Source organism: Gymnogyps californianus, unplaced genomic scaffold, assembly GCF_018139145.2.
Source record: "Gymnogyps californianus isolate 813 unplaced genomic scaffold, ASM1813914v2 HiC_scaffold_32, whole genome shotgun sequence".
In the NCBI taxonomy this organism is placed as follows: domain Eukaryota; kingdom Metazoa; phylum Chordata; class Aves; order Accipitriformes; family Cathartidae; genus Gymnogyps; species Gymnogyps californianus.
The window spans coordinates 907,596-930,638 of NW_026114202.1; the positions used below are offsets into that span (position 1 = coordinate 907,596).

General features: G+C 61.4%; 1 protein-coding gene across 1 annotated transcript; it reads right to left on the reverse strand.

Annotated features, from left to right (window-relative positions):
• Positions 1-4,166: 4,166 nt before the first annotated feature.
• On the reverse strand, positions 4,167-22,515 carry ASIC1 (acid sensing ion channel subunit 1). Its single transcript, XM_050914122.1, has 12 exons — positions 22,449-22,515; positions 21,630-22,024; positions 20,322-20,517; positions 6,599-6,749; positions 5,993-6,120; positions 5,618-5,768; positions 5,470-5,526; positions 5,236-5,389; positions 5,061-5,152; positions 4,725-4,804; positions 4,493-4,597; positions 4,167-4,271 (listed from the first exon to the last, which is right to left on the reverse strand). Exons 2-12 carry the CDS (start codon positions 21,992-21,994, stop codon positions 4,167-4,169), a joined length of 1,584 nt encoding a protein of 527 aa, XP_050770079.1. The 5' UTR covers positions 21,995-22,024; positions 22,449-22,515.
• Positions 22,516-23,043: the final 528 nt, after the last annotated feature.

A 23,043-nucleotide genomic window follows, 5' to 3' on the forward strand; every position in this document is an offset into this window, starting at 1 on the left:
ATAACCTCAGCTTCCTTGGCTCAGTGTCTCCTTACACTTGTCCTTTCTCCTTTCTTCTGCCCTGAGGGTTTGGTTGGTTCGCTCCTCCCAGTGGAAGTGGTTTGCGAAATGCTACCCCGAGCACCTTCATTTTACTGCACCTGCTGGCACAAGGCAGCTCCTCTGAAACCTTCTTCCCCAACCAGTATGGCTCTGGCTCCAGGCAGCCGAACAGCATCCAGGACTGTGTAATTCTATCTCAGCGCCTGTTTCTGCTGGCAGCTTTAGCAGTGAGCAAGTGGTAACTGGGAATTACTGTCAGGGAGGAGAAGAGGTGATGCTATCTCTGCCGTGGTTATATGCGTGTTGCATGATTAATCCTTGCTCCGTAGGGTTTCAGCAGCCACACAATCTGTAAGGTAAACACAGCAGCGTGCAAGCAGGTGCTTCCCAGCATCTCAGGCCTAGGTGTGTCACACCCCATCCTCGCGTGGATCATCAGAGATGCTTCCTGTGAAATGTAATTAACTCCCTGTCTTGTGCACAGCGTGAGTCTCGCACCACCGAGTGACAGACGTGGATGCACACACGCTGCCTGCACCACACACCTTGCAGGCTGCCAGCCCCGTGCAGCCTACACGTGGTGCGCCCATCCGCGAGCTGCCGTAATCCCGAACAGGCTGAAGGTCCCCGGCCTGCGCACGCTGTCCTGCAACGCTCTGATGGTGCACGGATAGCATGCACATTGGAGCCTTGAGTCTGAAAACGTGCAGCTTTTCCACTTCGTTATCTGAGAGCTGCTCGTGTTGGCGTCCTGTCTGGCTACCTGCTGTACGCCCATGGGAATTGCATCGGCTGTGCTGCATTTGGGGTCCAGGCACCTCCTCTGCGAGTCCATTCCAGGCTGCGGCTCACAGACGTCATGTCCAGCGGCGGCAGAAACCCCAGACAGCCGTGCTGAGGCTGGGGATGCGCCTATGCAATGCGAGGCTGTGACAGATGGATGGGGTGACCTGCTCCCAGCACAGCCCAGCAGGTTAATGGAGAGTTGTGGAAGAGATTACAGCTTGCAGAGACAGGGTCACTGCCTGCCCCCTGCAACAGGAGCTGCTGTCAATGCCGCTGTGGAGGGAGCAGGCACGGTCAGCTGCTCTGGCTACTCACAGTGGCTGGCTGCAATTAATTTAAGTTCATTAACTCCCTTCTGGGGTTAGCTATATTATCTTGTTCCTATTCAAAGCCCACCCTGTGGCCTTTGCAGCACCATCTCTGGCAGAGAAGGACCAGAATAGCAGCAAGACCATTCTAGTTTAAATGCAAAACACCCGTCTGCCATTTCCAGGAGCAACAGGGACATGGCCAGAGCCCAGTGACCAGGGGGAGTTTGGCATTTCAGTATTGCCTGCCCACTGCCCACTCACTATTATTCAGTCTCCGTGGGGTCCTGAGGGCTTTTTTGGATGCCCGGTGTTGGATCTGGCATGTTACTTTGGCTCTTTGTAGCTGGAAATTTGTAGGACAAGGAGTGTGTTTACATATGGCTTGTGCTACAACTGCTACTAACTCGGTTAAATTAAAACCAGGAGATAGTCAAGCTAGTGACTCATTTCTGCTGAATCTCAGGTGTCTGTCCCAAACCACAGAAGTGTTAGAGTTGTCAAAGATTAGCAGCTGTGCATATGTTAATCCTCCTCCCCCTGCTTGAGAGCAAAAGTCAGTTCCCATCCTCCCGTCCTACGGCGTCCCTCGGGGCGTGTTCACGTGGCAGTGCAGGGCCAGGCAGCGATGCTGGAGCTCGCTTAGGGACCCAGAGCAATCGCCACATTAGCACAGCACTCGGCAAAGGGAGCTTTAACGGGACTCTCTTCAACATCAGCTCTGATGTTGCTGGTAGTCATGTGCGCGTTTAAAGACCGTACTGGAAGTCTGGACCGAAGCTTTATCCTCCCCCCCTCCTTTTGGTCTTGGCTCCAGGATTTCGGTGATGCCTTCAAGAACATCCCGGGATGATGCCGTCCCCATCTGCCTCCTTGGGGAGCGTTTCCAGCAGCTCAGCAAAACAGAAAGGCTCTGTGTTCATGAGTTATATCATTCTTTATATCATCGTTAAGAGTAGCAGGTATTGATGTACAATGCATCTGTCATTGTGCTTCCTATGAAAATGTGTGTACATAGTACAGATACCAGAGAGAATTCAACACTTTATACACTTGAAGGCATTCAGAGATCGGTAACAGAAAGAAAAATGGCACAAGAACAAGGCCTAAATGCTACTAGATGGGTATCTACACTGATATGATGCATATAGAGAGAGATATATATATATGTACACATATATATATAGTCATATATATTATATATAAGAAATATAAAATGCAGATGACATAATAGAAACAAACAAAAAAGTGTATGCTTCAACAGGTGAGCGTCAAGGTCAAATTCCAGCCCCATCTTTAAAAGCTTGAATGGAAAAGAGAAGGAAAGAAAATAAATAAATGAAATGCAATGAAACATTAGGAAAAATCCATAAGAAAATTTATGGATGTGGCCGACCCGTCATCTTTGGGCGATCGCTGGATACAAAGGACTGACCCCCAGTTCCTAATTTTGGTCAGGAAGCAAATAACAATAATAATAATAATAATAATAATGACAATAATAAAAACAAAACTGCAGTTTAGAAATAATCATGACTAAAAAGACTTATTGCAAAAGCTCTTAAAGGTAAGTAGCACTTCAGCCCTGGGAGGGCTCTCGCTTGATGCGTGGGGCCTGGGGGCTGGCCGGGGCCGGGGGAGGCCAATTTCCACTGACCCTGGAGCGAAATGGCGGTGCGCTTGCGGGCCCGGGGAGCAGAGACTCGGCCAGTGCCGGACGGCCGGACCCCGGCTGCCAGGGCAGGTCTCTGCGTGCCGGGGAGAGGGCAGCGACGGGAGGAGCAGCGGTGGTCTCGGGGCAGCGAGCCAGCAGATGCCCCAAAGATGCCCAGGGCTCGCTGTGCCCGGGGGCAGCTGCTGTCGGGGGGGTTCAGCGGGGTGGGAGCCTGCGGTCCCATGGACCAGAGCACCCTGTGCCGTGGGGTGTCCCTCAACCTAGGGACCCTTTTGGTTTTGGGGCTCCTATGCCCGCCTGGCCAAAGCGGTGCCAAGGGGCTGTCCCTCGTGGTGTCCCTGGCCGAGCCAGGCTGGTGGCTGCAGCCAAAACGGGGGCCAGGAGTTTTCCTTCTGCCTTTCTCCCCGAGGATGGCTCTTTTTGGGGGCCGCACATGGTAGCTCCAGGTTCCCTGGGGACAGGAGGGACTGCAGGGAAGGGCTGGTGCTGGCCAGGCTGCGTGGAGCCCAGGAGAGACGGGCAGGGAGACCACACCGTCACCCGACCTGACGTGGCCGGGGGAGAGTGCCCAGGCGGCGGGGTCTCCAGTGCCGAGGTGGCACCCCCCGGCCGAGTCCCCTCTGGTGCTCAGGGCCGGCCAGCGAGCTCGGTGGCTGGGCACCACCATCCCTGGGGCAGCGTGCTGAGGAAGACGTTTCGGAGAGGTGAAGGTGCCCCGTCTTCATGCGCATGGAGTGGCCAGGAGTGCCCAGGTGAGGGTGGGCTGCGGGCCACCGCGGTCCCAGGGGATAGCGAGGCTCTCCCGGGACTGCCGAACCCGCTGCCGTGTCTGCCAGGCACACCGTGGGCCTCCTCGATGATCCCTCCTGCCGGGCATGGGGGTCCCAGCAAGCGCCGGCCAAGGCTTTGGAGCAGGATGGGCATGGAGGCAATGGACGGACAGACGGACAGGGCTGTGGATGGAGACTCTGCGGCCGAATGGCTGCTTCTTCTTGGCTTCTGGGTTTCTAGTTAAAAAGGCTGAGGGGAGCCGAGGGGAGGAGACGGGGCAGGCCCGTGCCCCAGCCCGCTGTGCGTGTCGCTCCCCGCACCGCGAGGATGGCCGGGCTGGAGCGTCCTCGAGTCTCTGAACTAGCGGGGCAGGCGCGGAGCAGCTGCCGCGGGGGCTGCGCGCCGGGTTCGAGCATGACCCGACCCGATCGCCTGCCCCGAAATCCGAGGCCGTCGCTCTTGTCCGTGTCCCACCGTGGCGAGGAGCAAGGTCCCCTTAGATGTGTCTCTCTGCTGGCGCTCGCAGGGAGAAGGGCAGCTCTCCGGAGGGCTTTGGTAGCTCAGGTTGTACATCCAGATGTCGGTTAGCAGGTGAAGTCCTCAAAGGTGCCCCGGGCCGGGTGATGAGGTAGGATGTTGGCTGCATATGTCATGCCTGCCGGGTGGCCCCGTATGCTTTCACAGGGATTCTGCGGGGCAGAGGATGGACGGGATGCTGGGGTCACTGGTTTCACCCGGACCGCCGCAGAAAGCGACTCCTGTCTCCCCGCAAAATCTCTGCCTGGTGCCTCTGCTCCTTTCCCAAGCGCTCCCCAAAACGGTGACACCCCCCCCACCCCATGACACATCTGGGGCAGCCTTCAAGGTGCAAGAGGGCACCGGCAGCTCCCGTGGCATGCCCGGCACTTACATGGCGTTTCACGTCGTCCATGCTCAGCGCAACGCCCTTGTCCGTGTTGTTCCTCTTGTGGTTCTTGCGGCACTTGCCCCGCCGGCACAGCCGGTGCTTTATCACCTGCGAGAGCCGGATTTCAGTACTGTGGGGGCTCATGGGCGGCTCTTCCCCATGTCCCACACGAACATTTCGGTACTCCAGGATAACCTGGACCCCCTGGCAGCCGTGGGACGGCAGAGACGCTCACCTCGTAGGCGTAGTCGAACAACTCCAGTACTGTGAGGATACTGGCCCCAATGAACAGCCCCATCTGCCCTCCAATGTCACCTGCAGAGGAGAGGGAAGCCATCAGGGTGGCGCGAGTCTGGCGTCCGGTGGCAGAGGGAGCAGAGAAAGGGCAGTCCCCGCTGTGACTGGTGCCTGGCCATGGCAGCGGGGCACCCTGCTCTGCACCCACGCTGTCGGCACATCCTGGTGCCTCGGGAACAGGGCCATGGTGTACGGGGCCAACACGAGACCGCCTTGTTGGAGGATGCCGGCTGGGTGCTGCCTCAGGGCCCCCGGCACAGCCACCAACACTCACCCAGCAAGCCGGCCACCTCATACGCCTTCTTCTGCTCGATCGTCTCATAGTTCAGGGCTTCAAAGAAGATATCCAGCACCAGGATGTTCTCCCTGTGCAGGACAAGCGGCGTCAGGCTGAGATTTGGGATGGAGGGACAAGATGCCACCCCATCGCCGTGGCCGCAGCACGTTACCCGATGTACTGCTCCGACTTGTTGTACTTCTTGGCCAGGTACTTGGCGGAGGCCTTGCTGGGGATCTTCACCATGGAGAGCTCTTTGCCGTAGCGGGTCACGTTGCAGGGCATCTCGCAGACGCAGTACTCGTTGTCCTTCTCCACCAGGAAATCTGGGCAGGGAGAGAGGGAGATGGAGAGATGGAGAAATCCAACACCCACAGCTCGGTCCCACAGGGCTGGGCAGCCTCACCTAAGGCCGGATCCGCGCACTCCTTGTACTGCTCCGGGGTACAGTAAGGGGCATCGCCTGGAGGAGAGATAAAGCAGGTTTTCCCGGTGGGACCGCGTCGGTGGGCTGAGCCCGGCGGGGGCCGGACCCTGCCACGCGCGGGGCTCACCTGGCATGTGCACCATGCGGCAGTTGCAGTTCTCCACCAGGTAGCGGGTCTCGCAGTCGATGCGGCAGGCGGTGATGCTGTAGGTGTCGTAAAACTCCGAGTCGCCCGCCACCGCCTTGCAGTCGCCCCAGGGAGGTGGCAGGTAGATGAGCTGGGAGGGGGCAGAAGCCATGAGTGAGGAGAGAAGCCCACCGGCCCCCGGCATGGCGGGGGGGACAGACACCCTCGCTGCATCGCTCCCCAGGGCCGGGTCCCCCTCTCAATCCGACATGGGAGCAGGGGACAGGGGCACAGGGAGGAGGCTCAGCGTCCCACAGCAGGTCTAGCCCACAGCGCAGGGTGAGAGGGAGCATCCCAGACCCCCCCAGTTCCTACCCGCTGCTCCTGGCAGGACACGAAAGTCTGGAAGCCGGGAGCCACCCCGAAGCCGAGCTGGTCGATCAGCGGGGGCTCGTCCTGGCTGTGGATCTGCACCTTGATCCCGGCTTCAAACGAGGTCTCGTCTGCGGCAGAGAGAAGCAGGGTGATGCATCGCCCTGTATCCCGCTCTACAGGGCTGTGCCGAGCCCTGCTGCAAGAGGGACCAAAACTTCTCCCACCCTTCCCCTGGGTAAATTCATTCGTTCACGTGTCCATCCATCTGTCCATCTGTTTGCTACACCATGTCCTTGTCCCCTCCGCCTCTGACCCTCCTGCTCCAGCACCCGGGGAGAGCGGCAGGGAAAGTGTTTGCCTCTATTTATAAACAAGTGATGGCTGCTTGTCTAAACCGATGGGGAGTTGCCATGGCGAAGAGCAAAGACAAGGAGGAAAAAGGAAAGAAAAGGACCCGAAGTGATGAGAAATGGAAGGAGGGAAGAGGAGGGAGCCTGAGGGACGTGGACCCGTGGGGTGGGGAGCTGGGAAGGGGCTGGGAAGCACCCCGGGAGCTGCCGGTGACCGAGCGGACCTGCTGGCAGAGCCGCTGGGGCAGTGGGTTACCTGTTTCCCCCCACACTGGCAGGTACTCGTCCTGCTGAATGTCCAGCATGATCTCCAGGCCATTGCCGGTGCCCCCCTTCATGGTGATGAGCCGGGGCTTCCCGTCCTGCCCCGCGTTGAAGGTGTAGCACTTCCCATAGCGGGTGAAGACCTGCAGGAGAGGACACGGGGCTGAGGCTGGGGCCCCTCTGCCGGCACCAAACTGCTGCCGGCACCACAGCCTGGAGCCGGGAGGGCATCACCAGCCCCGAAACACAGCCGTCCCCAGCCTGGGGGTACAATCCGACCCAGGTTCCTACCCTGCGGGCTGTCTCTCACTGTTGGAACTGCCCGTCTTTGCCCTGTTAGAGGAGGAGACGTTCCCCACCGAGGCACAGGAATGGCATGAACTCGGAGGAGACACTTTGCAGATTTACAGCACCTTGACCCCACAGACCCCACGGCAGCCCCAGCTCCCCGAGACGGCGGCACTCAGCCCTACGCCTGCACCAGTGCCTCCTCCAAGCCCTCCTCCATCCCTGCAGAGGACGGGGCTGAACGGGATCCTGACCCCCCCCCGTCCCTCCTCGGCCGTTCCAGCTAACGCCTCCGGCAGCCGGCATGTCTCCACACCGCTGAGCTGCTGCCAGCCCGGGCAAGGGGCATGTGAGGCCAGTGGGCTGCAGACCGCATGGTGCCCCACGGGCGGTGGTGACGCCGGGACGGAGGTGCCAGGCACCTCCTCTGCAAGCACAGCCCTGGGGCTGCTCTCTGTATCCTGCCAGCGCGTCTCCGCAGCCGGTGCCGTCCCCAACTCCAGCGAGACACCCAGGTGCCGGCGGACAGGGCTGAAATATCAGCCTGTCCCTGAGCGAGCTGGCAAGGACAGCGTCACCCGTCGTGCCCGATCCGACACGATGCCGGCTGGAGCTGCTCCCCGTGCCTGGCCGCCTTGGGGCTACTCACCGCCGCGAAGTCGCCGGGGCCACACTGCTCACCCCGGTAGCTGCAGCTCAGCAGCATGTCCTCCAGCTGGTGGCAAGTGCGGTTAAAAAACACGTACAAATTTAGGGGCTCGTCCTCATCCCCGGGGCCGGGCTGGGCCAGGGCGAAGCCCAGCTCCATCCCGGGCTCGTAGTTGACCAGGGGGGCCAGGTAGAGCAGGTCCTCGTGGCTGAGCTGCGAGACTCGCACACGGTTGATGTTGCAGAAGGTGACGGCGGGGAAGGTCATCTCGGGGCTGTCCTCCTCGCTGAGCAGCGTGACGTGGTGGTACTCCAGGTAGTAGACGATGCGGTCGGCCACCTGGTAGAGGAAGATGGAGAGGGAGAAGAGGAAGGCCAGTGCCCAGAGCACCTGCCGAGCGCCCAGGCTGCCTTCCACAAAGATGTGGCTCAGCCCATGCAGCGTGCAGCTGCTGGCAAAGGCCACGAAGTCCGTGGCTGCCCCCGCGTCCTCCTCCTCCTCTTCATCCTCCTCCTGCCATACAGGAACTCATCTGCTCCATCCTCTCCCCTCCCGGTGGCTGCAGCATCTCTTGGTCCTTCCTCGCTGGAGAAGGAGATGGTGCAGAATATCTGGAGAGGCATTGTCCAGCGTGGAGGTCCCAGCTGCAGCGTGGAGGTCCCGGCTCCGGCGTGGGGGTCCTGGCCCCCGCCCTGCCACAGCCTGGGGGTCTTCAATGGTGGGTCAGTTCCTCGGGGTGTGGGTGAGAGGGGCTGGGGGAGAGCAGGGAAGGAGGAAGGGGCAAGTTCAGAGAGCAGAAACGGAGAAGGGGAAAGGAGCGAGAGGCGAGTGGGAGGGAGGGAGAGGAGCAGAGGGATGCTCAGAGGGGACGGAGAGAGGAGGGTATATCAGGAGCAGGGAGGAGGAGAGGAGGAGCGAGGGGCGGTTCTGCGGGCTCCCCAGGTCCCCCGGGACCGGCCGGCTGTGGCTGGCAGGATGGAGCAGAGATGTCGCCGGCTCCAGAAGCACCAACGCATTGGGAGCTCCTGGTGCTGCCTGCGGGGCCTGAGGGGCTGCCAGGTCCACGAACGCGAGTGTGCACGGGTGTGTGTGCAGGCACCCGGCGTGCTGCGTCCCCACACCGCATCCTCCATCCTCACTGCGGGGCAGCCCGGCCCTGGCAGCCCGACTGGCTGCTCCAGCCAGGCCCTCCCTGCCGGGTGCCAGGCTGTTTCCCGAGCCACCATATGCCGGGCTCTCTGGGCTCTTCCTTAGGGCAGCTGGAGCCAGAGGTTCTCCCAAAATGCCTGTGACGCTGTCCTGCTGCAGCCCCTGCCCGGGTGGTGCCAGCGAGGGCAGAAGGATGCTGTGGTGTCCCCAAGCTCTTGCGGTGCTCATCCTGCCCAGCAGCACCCGTCCCTGCGGGCTCCTCTCCCCGTGCCGCCGGGCAGCAGCGTGTGTGTGGGAGCATCCGGAGAAGGCGATGTCTGGAGCGGTGCAAGGTCCGTCCTCCTCCAAGCCAGGGCTGGTTTTGGCAGGATTTGGGCGCTGCCATGGTTCAGGTGATGACTCCTTCTGCAGAGCCCAGCCAGCGCGCGGCGTGTCACCTCATGCTTCGGATCCCTGTGGGGCACAGGGAGCCACCGCTTCCCCCGGGGGATGGCGTCCAGGCCTCGTGCTGCTGAGCCGGCTGGGGCTGGGGGGCCCAGGGAGGCAGCCCTGATGCAGGGTGGTGGGCTGGAGCCGGCGGCCGGGCTGGCTGCCGGGAGCAAAGGCGTCTCCTCCCTGCAGCCCTGCAGCAGCACAGCCCCTTCTTGCGGTTTGCTTTTTTCCTGCACTCAGCACTTCATAAAAGCATCCGATGCGACCACAGAGCAATCTCCAGCCCCATCCCAGCACCGCAGCCGCCATCGCTGGCCCAAGGGGAAGGGGAGCATCTAAATATGGCAGCGCTTTGATGCGCGGGAGCTGAACGGGAGGTTTTCACCGATGCCCGGGTGCGATGAGCGCTCCCCAGCCGCTGGTTGGGCTGCTGTGCCTCCTTCCCTGCACGCACTGCAGGGCCCCGGGTCCCTGAGCACGTGGCAGGGACCACATCCCAGCTCGCGGACATGGGCACCGCCAAACCGGGCGAACAAATGCAACCAGGAAACTCGTACAAATCTGATCTGGTACCAGTGCAAAGTTATCTGCTCTTCCCAAGCAAGTGACACCGGTGTAATGGGCAGGGCGTGCACTGGGGATCCCGGGCAGGGCAGGCTCAGCCAAGATGATGACCGATGATGTGCCAGCGGGTTGTCCCTCAAGGGGCCGTCCTGGGGCTGCCCAAGCTCAATATTCCCAATAGGGCCCTTGTGTAAGAAAGAGGGACGCTGGCAGTTGCCACAAAGCTGGGGACACTGGCAGCACCGGGGAGAAAGGGTGGGTGACCTTGGGGACGAGCGCCAGAGCCACACGACGAAATTTCATAAAGCTGAGAGCAAGGTCGCACCTTTTGGGAGCAACCCAGAGAGTCTGAGCTGGAAATTCATCCTGGGAAGTGGGACCAGGGAGGCAGATTGGGTGGCTGGGAGCCACCATGCCGTGGGGACCAGGTCCCATCCCAGCCCTTTGCCTTTGATGGAGACAAGCTGCAGCTGCACCGTGGGCAGGGCCGGGCTAGAAAGGCATCAGGGCTTCACCTGGGAGGGGGTCTGGGGGCATTGGGCTGGCTCAGTCCTGTGGGAGCAAGCTGGGAGCAAGCTGGGCTGATCACACACAGACCAGTGCTAGAGGATGCTTTTGGCAGGCAGCGAGCAGGTACGAGGTTGGGGTGGGATTTCTGGTGTTTCCCAGCTCTGGGTCAGGGAGTTTCTGTGCAATGTCTGTAGGAGGGAGAGGAGAAGAAGGGAAATGGAAGAGGCGCCCGAAGGGGTTTGTTTAGCCCTGGCAGGTCAGTGGTGCTGCCTGGGGTCCCGTGGGACAGTCCCTGATGGTGTGAGCGAGGGGCTGATCCGATCCCATGGTGTGGGGGGGTTTAATGTGTCTTCTTGGGAGCAATTGCAGCAGGGAGAGGGAGATGCTGTAATGAAAACACTCCATCATCGGCTGGGGCCATTAACCTGCCTTGCTCAGCTTAAACAGCTTGCGGAGAGCGCCGGGGCCAGTTCCCAGCAGCCGTGCGGGGCGGTGAGGATGAGCGCTGCCCTGGCTCTGGTTACCACTGCCTGTCCCAGAGCCGACACTCGAGCCGGGGTGAAGGTGACCGGGGACGGTCACAGCCAGGAGCACGGTGGCACCGGCACTCAGGGGAACATGTCCTGAGCCCACAATTGGGGACAAACTGTGGCCGTGTCCCCATGTTGCAGGCAGGGAGGTGCCGTCCTGGTTTGTGCAAGTTTTGGAGATGCCGGAGGAGTCCTTGGGCTCGTTCCAGCTCCTCCCTCACCAGGAGTTATTTTTACCCTCTCTCAGGTAAAGCTTTGGCGGGGGAGAAGGACGGGGGATGCTATAATTAGCCGTGACATCAGCCCCCGTGGCGGCGCGTGCTGAGATGATGCCGCCACACCCCGACCCACCGCTGGGGACCAGGGATGCTCGATGTCCTCCTCCCCGCCACAGCGAGGGACGTGGGATGGTGGAAGGAGCCTGGTTTTTCCTGGCTCCAGCATAGTGTTTGGCCACTGTCCCGGGGCGGTTCAGCCCCGCTCCCTGCTTTGCAGCTCGTCACAGGCCCGGGAAAGGAGGTTCCCCGGAGCGGAGGAGCACGGAGGCGGCGGGGTGGGGGGAAAGCAGGAGGGGGATTTGACGGCAGCAACAGCACATTTCACAGCCTGTCACGCTTTAATGGCAGAGGAGATCAAAGCCGGGATGGAGTTATTCATAGAGATAAACCAATCCCCGAGGAGGCGAGGAGAAAACAACATTGCAAGCTCTGTTATCCCAGGCCTGCAAGCGGCAGCCCAGCCCCGGGGAGGCTGTTGCAGAAAGCGCCCCGGGAGCTGGACCCGCTCGATTTTGTAACAGGGTGCTGCCTGTCCCTGCCAAGGACCAGCTGAGCCGGGGCCGAGCTGCCTGCATCAGCCCTGGGGGTGCCCGGAGGTCGGAGCTGACCGGTGGGAAGGGATGAGATGGGGTGCAACTCCACAGCAGCCAGGAGCCGGATTTGGGGGATGGATATTTGATGGGGCAGATGGGCATCCTGCAGCCGGGCTGTCTGGCTCCCGTGATGCAGGCGGGTGCATTGAATTGGAGGGGAGAAAAATCAGGTTTGCAATGTGCCTTGGCCCATGAATGTGCTTTGCAGCTCCCAGAGCTGCCAAGATGCTGGTGGTGGCACCTGCAGTGCCTCCATCGCCGCTCTGGGCAGGATGAGTCGCTTTGGGATGGCTCTGGGGCTGCAGATCCCCTCCCTGACCCTGGCGAGAAGCAGAGTCGGGGCAGCCGAGCAAGGTGGGATTGCCCGGGCAGCCGGAATCTCTGCTGGGACTAATCCTGCCACCCCTTATCAGATGCTGCCACCTTGCCTCCGCTCGCTCCGCCAGCCAAGCCGGGCGCAGCTTGTGTTATCCGGCCCTTTATCCCCCAGATTAGACGCTTCACAGTGGATTAGCATGTCACATTCTAATGCAGAAAAATTGATGATTAAAAAGGAGTTTTTCCTCTGTATTATTCCCCACCTCCGCCCCCTCTCCACCCTGTCCCCGCGGGCCCAGGCAGCCCAGCCCCAGCCGTGGGGACCGGTGATGCCGCGGTGCTGGGTGATGTGGGAGCCCTGTCCCTGGCTCACGCGGGGGACGGGAAACCAAAGGTCCCTTTTTGGGACCGTGCAGGGCTGGCGCGCTCCGTCCCGGCTGCTTTTGGTGGCAGGGCTCAGGGTGGAGGGGCTGGGTGCTCCAGGTCGCTGTGCCATCCTGCCCCAGGTTCCTGGCTGCAGACCCAGCATCTGCAGCACAGGACTTTAATAAAAAGCACGTTATGGTGAGTAATGCGCTAAGTGGACTTCATTATGGACCGGGGGCCTCCCTGGCTCCCGTTGTTCCATATGATTTCATATCAGATGAGCCTTATCTCCTCTCCAAACGCTTCCATTTAAACTCCATTAATCTTTCAAAGCTTGCCTGGGCCAGCGCTGCCAAACGCTTCCCAGCCAGCCCAGCCGGGTGCGGGTGCTGCTGCCCTGGGCACAGAGGCCGCCTGCAGCCCCGCTGGCTCGGGGTCTCCGGGGGGCTCAGCCGGGACCCCCCGCAGCAACGCGGGCGGTCGAGCATGTACCTGCGGCCGGGCCCTTCGCCGCGCATCCGCTGCGATGGCTCCCACAGCCACCTTATCCTTCTCTCCGGGAATCTATTCACACTCCTATAATTGAAAGGGTTTGTAGTGCTGAGAGCTTTCCGGGTGATTTAGCCATTGGTGGTGTCCCTTTGTGCCATGGAGGGGTCACCGGGACTGTGCCGGCTCCTGCCCTGCCGGGATGCGGAGGATGCTGCCGAGCTGCTGCTAATTCCCGGGCGGCTGGGATTATTCTGCGTGGACACTTATCCCAATGCCTTTCCGTGGTTCCTGCCGATCGCGAATTACCCATAAGCAGGTTGCAATTTTTTCCGACATCCTTCACAATTGCTTAGACGGTTCGTGCAAGCAGATTCAAGCCGATGGTTTTATTGGTGGAGGGGAAAAAAAAAATTGTATTCCTGTCTGGTTTTCTTGCTGTGTTCACTTGCTCTGGCTCTGCACACATCACGGTTTTCAAATCTAATCTAATCCAAGTAGGGTGGTTACGCAGCCCCGGCGTGCGGCTGCTCTGGATGGATCTCCCTGTCGCTTTACTGGGCCAGGAGGCTGCCGGGAGAGCAAGGAGCAGGGGGCTTAAAATCCCTGATAAACCGGAGGGTGAGTGGGAAGCAGCCTGCCCCAGCGCTGTCCCGTGCCCCAGCTCTGTCCTTACGGTAAGAGCCTGGATGCAAATGCACCAAACCCTCCATACGGAAAAAAAAAGAGTCCAAAAAAATAAATAAAAGGTTATAATATCCAAGTGTTGGGGCCTGTATAAATAAATAAGAGCCTGAGATGGTGAAGAGCTTCTTGAGTCATGGTTGTTGCAGGACTTGCAGTGATGCCTGCTGCTTAGAGAGCCCCCGCTCCGGCCAAACTCTCTGCAGGCATTAAACAAAGGCGTCTATAAAAAGCCAGATAAATTTAAAACCGAGGCAAAAGGCTGCGAGACAGTTAATTTCCCGGATCTCCCTGTGGAGATCTCTGCCTCCTGCACGGCCCCGCACGCTCGGGGGACCTGCCCGGCTCCTCCCCAGCTTCTCCCCGCTTGGTATCGGGGGAGAGAGGGAAAATGGCACCAGGAGGTTTCCTGGGCAGATTCTTTGAAATACCCGCCGTCGGCAAAGGTGCCACGTGCCCCGCTGCCGCTCAGCCTGGGTCTCGGATAAAGACCGAAGGGGGATTAAGGGGGAACAATTTGGAACGATACCGTATGCTGGTGGTGGGCCAGGGCTGCGTTTCCAGCCTGCAGCTCCCTTGGGGGCCGGCGTCCGTGGGGCACACGTGCCCAGGGTACCCGGTCTGCAGCCGTGACATCCTTGCCTCCATTGCAGCCAGATAGCGCTTGAAAGCCTCCTCATCTCTTCCAGCAGCCACAGATGCCATTAAAGCTTATTATTAACAATTAATAATTCATTTGTTAATGATTCTTTACGTGCAAAGGCATTGCAAGAGGAGCAGGAATGGCCTGAGGTGCATCTGAGCTGCTCCGAGCTCTTGGCACGACACCTCCGGGTGTGCGTGGTGCATCTGGGTGTGCAAAGTGCTCCTGGGTGTGCGTGACACCTCCAGGTGTGCAAAGTGCTTTGGGTGTGCGTGACACCTCCGGGCGTGCACAGCGCTCCTGTGCGGGGTGTGCTGCCGCGCACCGTGGCTCTGGGCACGGCCGTGCGTGCTGCTGGGGCTGGGCATTGCCCCTGGGCAGGGCCAGGGACTAAATGAGCCCCGACTGGGCCTGATCCTGATCCCGCGTGTCCTTCTCTCTCCTTTCCTAATCGCCTGCCAGGGCGGGTGGGAGCGATGTTGTTCAGTGCTTAGAGGTTCGAGGTGCTGAATGATTTACCTGCTCCGCTGCAGCGCCGCTAATGAAGCGGCTGTGGGGCACAGGCACGCGTCGGCCTCCCGCCGTGCCGTGCCCAGCACCGATGTCCTCAGCCCGCTTGTTCCTGACCCTCTTCTGTGCCGGCTTGGCCAAGATCATGTCGGGTTCAGTGGTGCAGCTCCCATGCAGCAACGGCACCGGGGTCGCACCGTGGCATCACTGTCCCACCTCGGAATGAGTGTGAAATGTGACTGGCTTCGAACAAGAGTTGCCGTCTCCACGTTAGCGTCCGCGTGGGGTGAGCAAAGCCACAAGCAGCCGAGGGATCCCCAATGCTCCTGCCTGCACCCCTCAGGTGGCCGTGTCTGGAAAGGCTTGGATGAAGCTGGGGAAAGGAGGCAGCAGAGGAGCAACGCTTGCCGGCATCTCTGCTCCGCGCCCGAGGGCTAAACTGCTCACGGCTGCTTTCTGGATGATTTGCTTTGAGCAAAATACCGTGATACTCGAAGCTCTCCGAGCTGCCAGTGAGCCGACAGAGTCGGGGCGCTCCCGACCCGCTGTGCTTCCCGGGAGAGCCGAGTCACCACCAGCAAACGGCTGCGGTCCCGTCCACGGCTGCGGTCCCGTGCGCGGCTGCTCCTCTGCTCCGTCACCTCCGATTATTTTGCACCAGGCAGCCCATGCCCCACTGGGTTTGCTTCATTCGTCTGGAAAATGATGCAGCCTCTGGGGTCAAATGATGCTGCTGTTCGACAGCAGAGAGAGACTGATGCGGAGGGTGAGCCTGGCCGGGAGTTTGCAGATGATACAGGTGGGGACAGCGTGGCCAGGCCCCAGGGAGAACCGCCGGGATGCTGGAGGTGAATTGCCGCTCAGAAATAACGAATACATGCGAGCGGTTTCAAATGCTTATAAGTTATTTAGGAGTCCATGTGCCGCTTTAAAAAGTGATTTACATAAATCACTCGAATGTCTTACAGAATTTGTAAACGCGCCTGCTCCGTTGGGCACCGCGGTGGGAGCTGCCGGGGCTTGGCGTGCCGCTGGGGACCGGCCCCAAACCAGGAGGACGACGCTATTTAGGGCCAGCGGCCGGCCCTGCCGCCCACGCGTGGGGCCCAAGTTCTTTTTCCAGAGCCAGATGAGCCCATGCAGTTTGTTTATTAACTGTCTAAAGCTCCAGGAAATATCTGGGTATCAGTAATTCCCACGCCCGGTCTCTCCAGCTGTGTTGGAGATGCTTTTCACTCCGGCTCTATGATTATCCACTAACGCTGCGCCGCAGGGGAGCTCCGCTCACCGCGGGGCTCCTGGGCTTGTGACTGCCGCAGCTCCGCGCGGGGCCATGGGGTGCTGTGAGCCGGACACCTGGGTCCCCTGGTGGGTGCTGGGGTGTGGGTCCCATGAGGCTGAGGGTCGAGGGAGACCAGCAGCATCCCCTGGTTGGGTACCCCGAGACCAGCAGGCTGAGCATCCCCTATTGCACCCCTCCCTCCGAGCTCCCACGGGTGCTGGAGGACACCCCGGCACCCACCGACAGGGCAGGTTTGAACGACACGAGGGGTTTTTTCAGGGGGAAAAAGCTACGGTGTTCCTGGGGTGGCAGAGGCTGACCCCCAACGCACAGCGGCTGGAGCGAGGTGGGCTGTAGGCAGAGCGGGGAGCTCAGGGGGGTGCAGAGAGGCTTTGGGGGTGCGGAGGGGCATGCGTTGGGGTTTAGCAGGGTACAGGGGGCACAGCAGGATCTGGTGGGGTCCAGTGGGGTTCACCAAGGTGCAGAGGGGTTCAGAAGGGCGGTGGGGAGGCTCAGCGGGGTGCAATGGGGTGCCGTGGGGTACAGTGAGATGCTGCTGGATCTGTTCTCCATCACAGCAGCTCCTGCATTGCTCCGGAGATGGGAGAAAAGAAGAGAGGAGCAGCGTGGTCGGGGTTCGCTGGGACTGCTCCAGACCTTCCCTGCTCCCTCCCTGGCTCTTCCTCTGTGCATTTCCAGGGCAAAGGATGCAGAATCCAATGCAAAAGGCAGCGGCATGATCTCCATGTCAAACTCAATTCTCCCTAGTGCCAGCTCAGCCCCGGAGCCTCATGGAAATGGTCCAGAGGTCTTAATCCTCTGCAGTTTATCAAGGATGTCCCGTGCGCTCTGCCCCAGCGCTCCCAGCTCCTACGCCAGGCTCAGCCACCGTACCCTGAAGCAGGAGGGTGATGAGGAGTTGGGGACGTGGCTCTGCCCCGGGCCGGGCTCGTGGGGTATGGGAAGGAAAAGCTGCAAATGCACATTGCACCGCGCCAGGCACGGCTGCTCGCGTCACCCCTGGCTGCACCGACCCCCGAAAAGGGGCTGCATGAGCATGGGGCACCGTGCTGAGGTTTAGTGCTGGTTTTACATGGGGCAGCCCCAATTCCCATCCCGTGGGCCATACTGGGGCGTGGAGAGGAAGCGTATCCTCCGGGTTTCTCCTTTTTCCCTGGGATGGAAAGAAAATTAATGGGGTTTAGAGCCCAGAGACAGGACTCCTGGGCCTTTCCCTTGCTGGGTGAGGAGCAGATCCACGGGGGATAAGCAGGACTTCCAGAGGCCCTTTGCTGGCGCGGGAAGGGAGAGGAAACGCAAGCTGGGAGCTGGCGGGGCCATGCGTTCCCGCAGAGGAGCGAGGGCTCAAACTTATAAATAATGAAGTAGCAAGCGTGAAACATTGATCTCTGCTGCTAATGAACATGTCGGGGAGCGCAGTCCCGAAACGGAGGCGACAGCGAGGGCGATTCCCCCTTCCTCGCAAAGGGGAACTGGGCGGCCGCCCCCTGCCCACCCCGTGCACGGCCCTGTGGGTGCGAGGCTCTGGGCACAGCCCCGGTGATGGGGACATCCTCAGCCCGTGTCCCTCAGGGCCGTGCCCTGAGAGGGGTCAGGACTTGCCCCTCAGCCTTGTGTTTGTCCCTCCGGGCTTTAAGGCCGTGCCAGGATTTTGGGGCTGGGGAGAGGAGACGGCTGCACCTCCCTGTGCGTCCTCCTCCCCATCCTGGACCGCTGCAGTGGGGGACCTTTGGTGGCCACCAGACACCTCCGTGGTGCTGGAGGGGCTGTGAAGAGCCAGGGCAGAGCTGGGGTGGGCCAACTGTTTCCCCCGGGTCTTCTTAGAGGGTTTAATCCCCCGTACAGGACAAGTCCAAGCCCGGTCAGCTCCACCTCCGTCCCTGGAGCATCCCTGCATCCTGCACACGGCTGCTGCTGGGGAGCACCCAGCCCCTGCGGTGCACTGGCCAGGGTGGGTGGAGATGGAGGAGGGTGAACAATGCCAGGGACCCCCGATGTGGCCTGGTGATGACGCAGGATGAAAGAGGAGGTGGGAAAAGCCTGTATAATCACAGGATGGGCTTCCCCACGGCATCCGGCGCGAGCCCTCTGTGCTGGGGGATCCTGTCCTGGCTGCAGGGCGATGCCGTGCGCTGGGGCTGAGCCCCAGCCCACAGCCCCCCTGGGATGCTCCTGGGTGGGTGCATGACGGGGGGCACACGGGCAGTGCTGCCAGCACTGGGGGGGGCCCTGGGCTGCTGCGGCTGCCCCCCGGCGATGCTCTCCCACCGTCCGGCAGCGCGAAGGGGGACGTGGGCAGGAGGCAGCTCCTGCTGCCTTATTGTCACCCCGGATATTTCGGTTACGGCAGCCCCTCATTTGCATTCGCCACGTCTCCCCCGAGCCCTCTCTTCTGCCGGGGACAGATAACGCGGCAGCCGCGGTGTGTCGGGGCCGCGGCGCTGGCGGCAGAGCCGCGGCTCTTCCCGTCGCCTCCTGCGCCGGCCAGCATCAGCATGCAGCCAGCGTCGCCCAGGCGGCCACTCGCCCCCCAGCTGTCCCCGTCGGCCCCCCGGCTCTCCCCACCGGCCACGGCACCGAAGTTCAATGGCTGCAAAGGGGACAGGCGCAGGGAGAGGACTGACATGCATCCCTGCCTGCGTGCAGGCAGCTCCCCCCAGCCTGTGCGGTCTGGGCAGTCCAAAAATCCTCCCCGGCAAGGCCCTTCTCCGGACACAGCATCTCCTCTATTGTCAGTGAGAGGAGAGGGGCAGCGCCGGCTGAAAGGCACCCGCTCAGGGCACCTCACTAGCCCGGAGGGTGCAAGGGGCTTCCCGAAATGCAGAGGTGAACACAGCCCCTGCATGGGGCGGTGGGACCCCCATCGGGGCGGCACGGGCTGGGGGGATGATGGTGCATCACGGGGTGATGGTCCCCGGCACCCACCAGCCTTGACCGGTGCCACCAGGCCCAGAGCAGCACCGAGTCTGGCTCAGCCTGGGCAGACCCGGTCCAAGCTGGGAGGAAGGAGCAGCGAGGCGGCAGGAATTAACCTGTCAAACAAACCCCTCTAAAAGCTTCTGCAAGGCCCAGGACCCCCGCGCAGGGACGGGGCAAGCGTTTCCTAAACAGCTCAGCGAGACGGGGCGGCTGCTGGGACCCCGTGCGCAGGCAGCACCATCCCCAGCCCCGCCACGCACAGACCTGCCTGTGCAAGGCTGCAAGGGGAATCCAAAGAGCAACATAAATGTAGCACGGAGCCAGCTTTTTCTAATCAAATCCATTAAATCATCCCAACCTGCTTGCAAGGAATAATCCAGGCAGGAATAACAAACCAGCTGCGAGTCTATTTTGCTTTTGCCGGTCGGAGGGGATGCAGAAAGCAGGGTATTTGGACCCCGACAGATGAAGGTAGGGAGCCGGGATGAGGATCCCCGAGGATGCTTCGGCGCAGAAAACACGACCGTGCACTGGGAAGAGCCCGGCGTCGAAACCGGCTGGTGGCTACACGCAGGCTGGGACCCAGCGCTGCTCGCCAGCCCCGCTGGAGAGGATCCAGCCCCCTCCGGGCTGCAACTTGCCTCCATTTAACAAATAAAACGCCTGACGGTTGACAACAGAGAACTGCTTTATGTAAAGAGCCCGTCAAGGGAATTTAATGCAGGCAATTAAAATCACCCGAATTGTGCTGGGACCTGGGCAGCAGCTCCGCGGACGCCCAGCCGGTGCCTTGGCATGCTCGGCAGCTTCGTCCTCGCTCGGTGTGAGATGCGAGTGGGACATCCCTAGGCTGGGGACGAGGACGGGGACCCCGAACAGCGCAGAGCCGCACGCTCCATGCTGGAGCCGGCTCGGGAACAGCCACCCTGCCTGACGAATTTATTAGGCAGCACCCGAATAGCTGGCACTGTGTAATTCCCAGCTGGATGGGGGAGAGGCAGCCGCAGGGGGATAAAGGCTTTATTGTGCGCTGGATCCGTGCACCAGCACGAGACGCAACGTCCGAGGTGGGGCACAACACCGTGCCGTGCCACCGGGACCTGCTTTCCCTGAGGGATTGCAGGGCTCCCTCGGGTCCCCGCCAGCCATCGCCGCAGCTCTCCCGGCTTTTCCACCGGTGCCTCCTCACCGCGCAGCAGTTTCCAGCACGAGGTTTCCAGCCCGGCATGCACAACCCTGCTTTGCAGAGCCCAAGTGATCCCAGGGAGCTTTGCCCACGCGGGAGCACGCCATGCAGCCGCACCGAGCAGCACGCGCTCCTGGGGGGCACCTGGACCTCTAAACCCCAGCAGCATCCCCTGGCATGCCCTTAATGAAGATGCTGCCGGTCCTTTCCGAGCTGAAAGGAGGCAGGAGTGGCTACAGGTGGACAAACACCCTCCCTGCATGGGGGAAACGTGGCATCGGGCCGGGGCCGCAGGGGCACTCACCACTTTGAAGTCTTCGGGGGTGCATTGCTCCCCGCGGAAGAAGCAGGACAGCAGCATCTCCCGGATGTCGTGGCCAGCCCGGTCATAAAACTCCAGCATGTTGAAAGGTTTGGGCTTGAAGTTTCGGAAGTTTGCCTTGTCCTGCAGGATTTCCAGCTGCTTCTCGTCGGCGGTCTGGGTGTCTGGGATCTCGTATCTTAGGGGAAAGAGCAGGCAGAAGCTCAGGCCTGACCGCAGCAGCTGCTCCCGCCGGCGAAAGACTTCTGGGCTTCACAGGAGCTACTTCTGCCTCGACCCCGGCGTGGGCTCAACAAAGTCCCAGGCACTTTGCACATGGCATTTTCAGAGCATTCAACAGCACAAAGTGGCCCAGAGGCACGTGAGAGGCGGCAGGAGGATGGGTGAGGAGGAGAAGCTGGGCAGCAGCAGCGGCCACGTACCAAACCCGTCCCACTGACCCCAGAGCTGTCCCGCAGCATGGGCCCTGGCTGAGGCCAGCCCAGCCGCCTGCCCCGTGCCTTTGGTGACATCACGGCTGCAGGCGGTGGCCTCGCCGGGACGTGGGCTGAGCGTGCTGGGTCTCAGCCCCAGCTCTCGTGGCTGCAAACCCCTCCCTGGGGCATGAGTGGGGGCAGCGGTGAAGCCCCTCGGCAAGCGGCACAGGCAGGGAGTGCGCCTTGCTGCCGGCACCGGGCTCATGGCAGCGGCTTGGCCGTACCAAGGAGCTGCTACAGCCATGGGCATGGGCTGGGGAGGGCGGGCGAGGGGCTTCCCCATGAACCCTGCCGCCGCAGAGTCCCACAGCCCAAGGAATGGCACCGACCTCCGGTCCTGGTGCATGGGTGATGCTCAGCGGCTTCACCTGCTGGCATCCCCAGCCTTGCTGCATGTGTCAGGCACCCAGGACACGGAGCCATGCGTGCTGGATCCACCCTGCAGGCATCCCAGGGTGGCCCTGACCTTGCTGCATGTGCCGCGCACTGGGGACAGGAGCCATGCGTGCCGGATCCATCCAGGGCAGCCCAGCGTGGGAGCCACGTACCCAGGAGCAGTAGGAGGACCTGGCGGCTCTCGGCTGCCGGTGTTGTGGCACAGTGGCCGCATCCAGCTGCAGAGCTGAGCTAACTCAGGATCGACTTCCTTATGGACACTAAGGAGATGTCGCCCACGCCAGTCATGGAGTGCACCTCTCCAGCACTCGCTGCCCCACGTGGTGCGGGGCTGGTGTGGTGGCTGCGGCCACGCGCGGTGGCCTGCCCTGGCACACAGAGGCGTCACTTGGGACCACCTCAAAGCACCAGCACCCACCTGTTATTGAGCAGGGCGAGGAGCTCGCCGGCGTGGTACAGGTCGTTCTTGGTCACCCGGCTGAAACGAAACTCGTTGAGGTTGCAGAAGGTGACGGCAGGGAAGGTGAGCCTGGTGGCCGCCACCTCGTCCAGCTTGGTGACGTGAGGGTAGAGGAAGTAGTACTGGATGCGGTTGGTGCAGACGAGGGCGAGCAGTGCCAGCGAGCCCAGGAAGCACAGCGCCCAGACCACGCGCTTCAGCGACAGCCGCTCGTACGAGAAGATGTGCGAGAGCCCGTGGAGGGTGGAGCTGCTGGCGAAGGCCTGGATGCTCACCGGCTGCCCGCTGTCCACCTCCTCCTCATCCACCTTCAGGTCCATCATGGTCCGCGCTGGCACCCCGGGGTGGCCACTCTGCCAAGAAGGGAGCCCATGGGTGCTTGGTGCCGTGGCGGCCTCGTGGGTGCTGCTGCTGCTGCCCAGCCCGTGGCATCCCCGCACAGGGATGCTGGGGATGCACCCGGCAGCCCTCGCATGGGGCAGACGCTTTGCTGTGCCCTGCTCTTCCCCCCAAGCCTATATATATATATACACACACATACATGTGTGTGTATATATATATATATTTATTCGGGTGCAGCCTCTTGCATTTCCTCCCCTCCCACCTCCTCTCTGCCCTCCCCATCCCGTGGCAGGACTGGGGTGCCGTGCCCCCCCCAGCACCCTGCCGTATCCACCCTTCCCCTCCCACCTGCCCCCCCCCTCCCCAGTCCCCCTCCGCCTCCCCCAAATGGCACCGGCACATCGACAAATAGACGAAGGAATCGAGGATGCAAACCTGGAATCAGGGCCGGCAGCCGCGGCCGGAGCTGGGCTTGTTCTGCTCCGCGACGGCGGCTGCCGCTGCGACACGGGTGCCGGGGCTGGGACGAGCCTCCCTCCACCTCTCGCTGCTGGGTGGGAAGACGGGAGCGGGAGACGCGCAGGCACGGAGGGTGCGAGAGGCACCGAGCCCGGCAGCGGCGGGCGAACCGGAAAAGAAGGGGGGGGGGAATAAAAATAGCCTCGGCGGTACCTTGGTGCAAGCGTGGGAGCGGGGATGCGCCGGGGCCTCGCTCAGCACCGTGCGGCGGGACTGGAGGCAACCATCGCCAGAGAGGAGGCAGCTGCCGGGTGCGAGGAGAAAAAAGGGGGAGAAGGAAGGCGAGCAGGAGGCTGCTTCCCTGCCAAACACATGGATACCTCCCCCTGTGGCTATCTGGGAGCTGGTGATTTCTTCAGATGCATAATCCGCATGAAGTCATTGTCTGTGCGCTGGTGGGGCCGGAGGCCGCGGAGGGGTGCCGCAGGCCGGTGGGCAGCGAGAAGAAGGAGGAGGAGAAGAAGGAGGAGGAGGAGGAGGGAGAGGCGGAGGAGCGGGGCGCTTCAGTGAT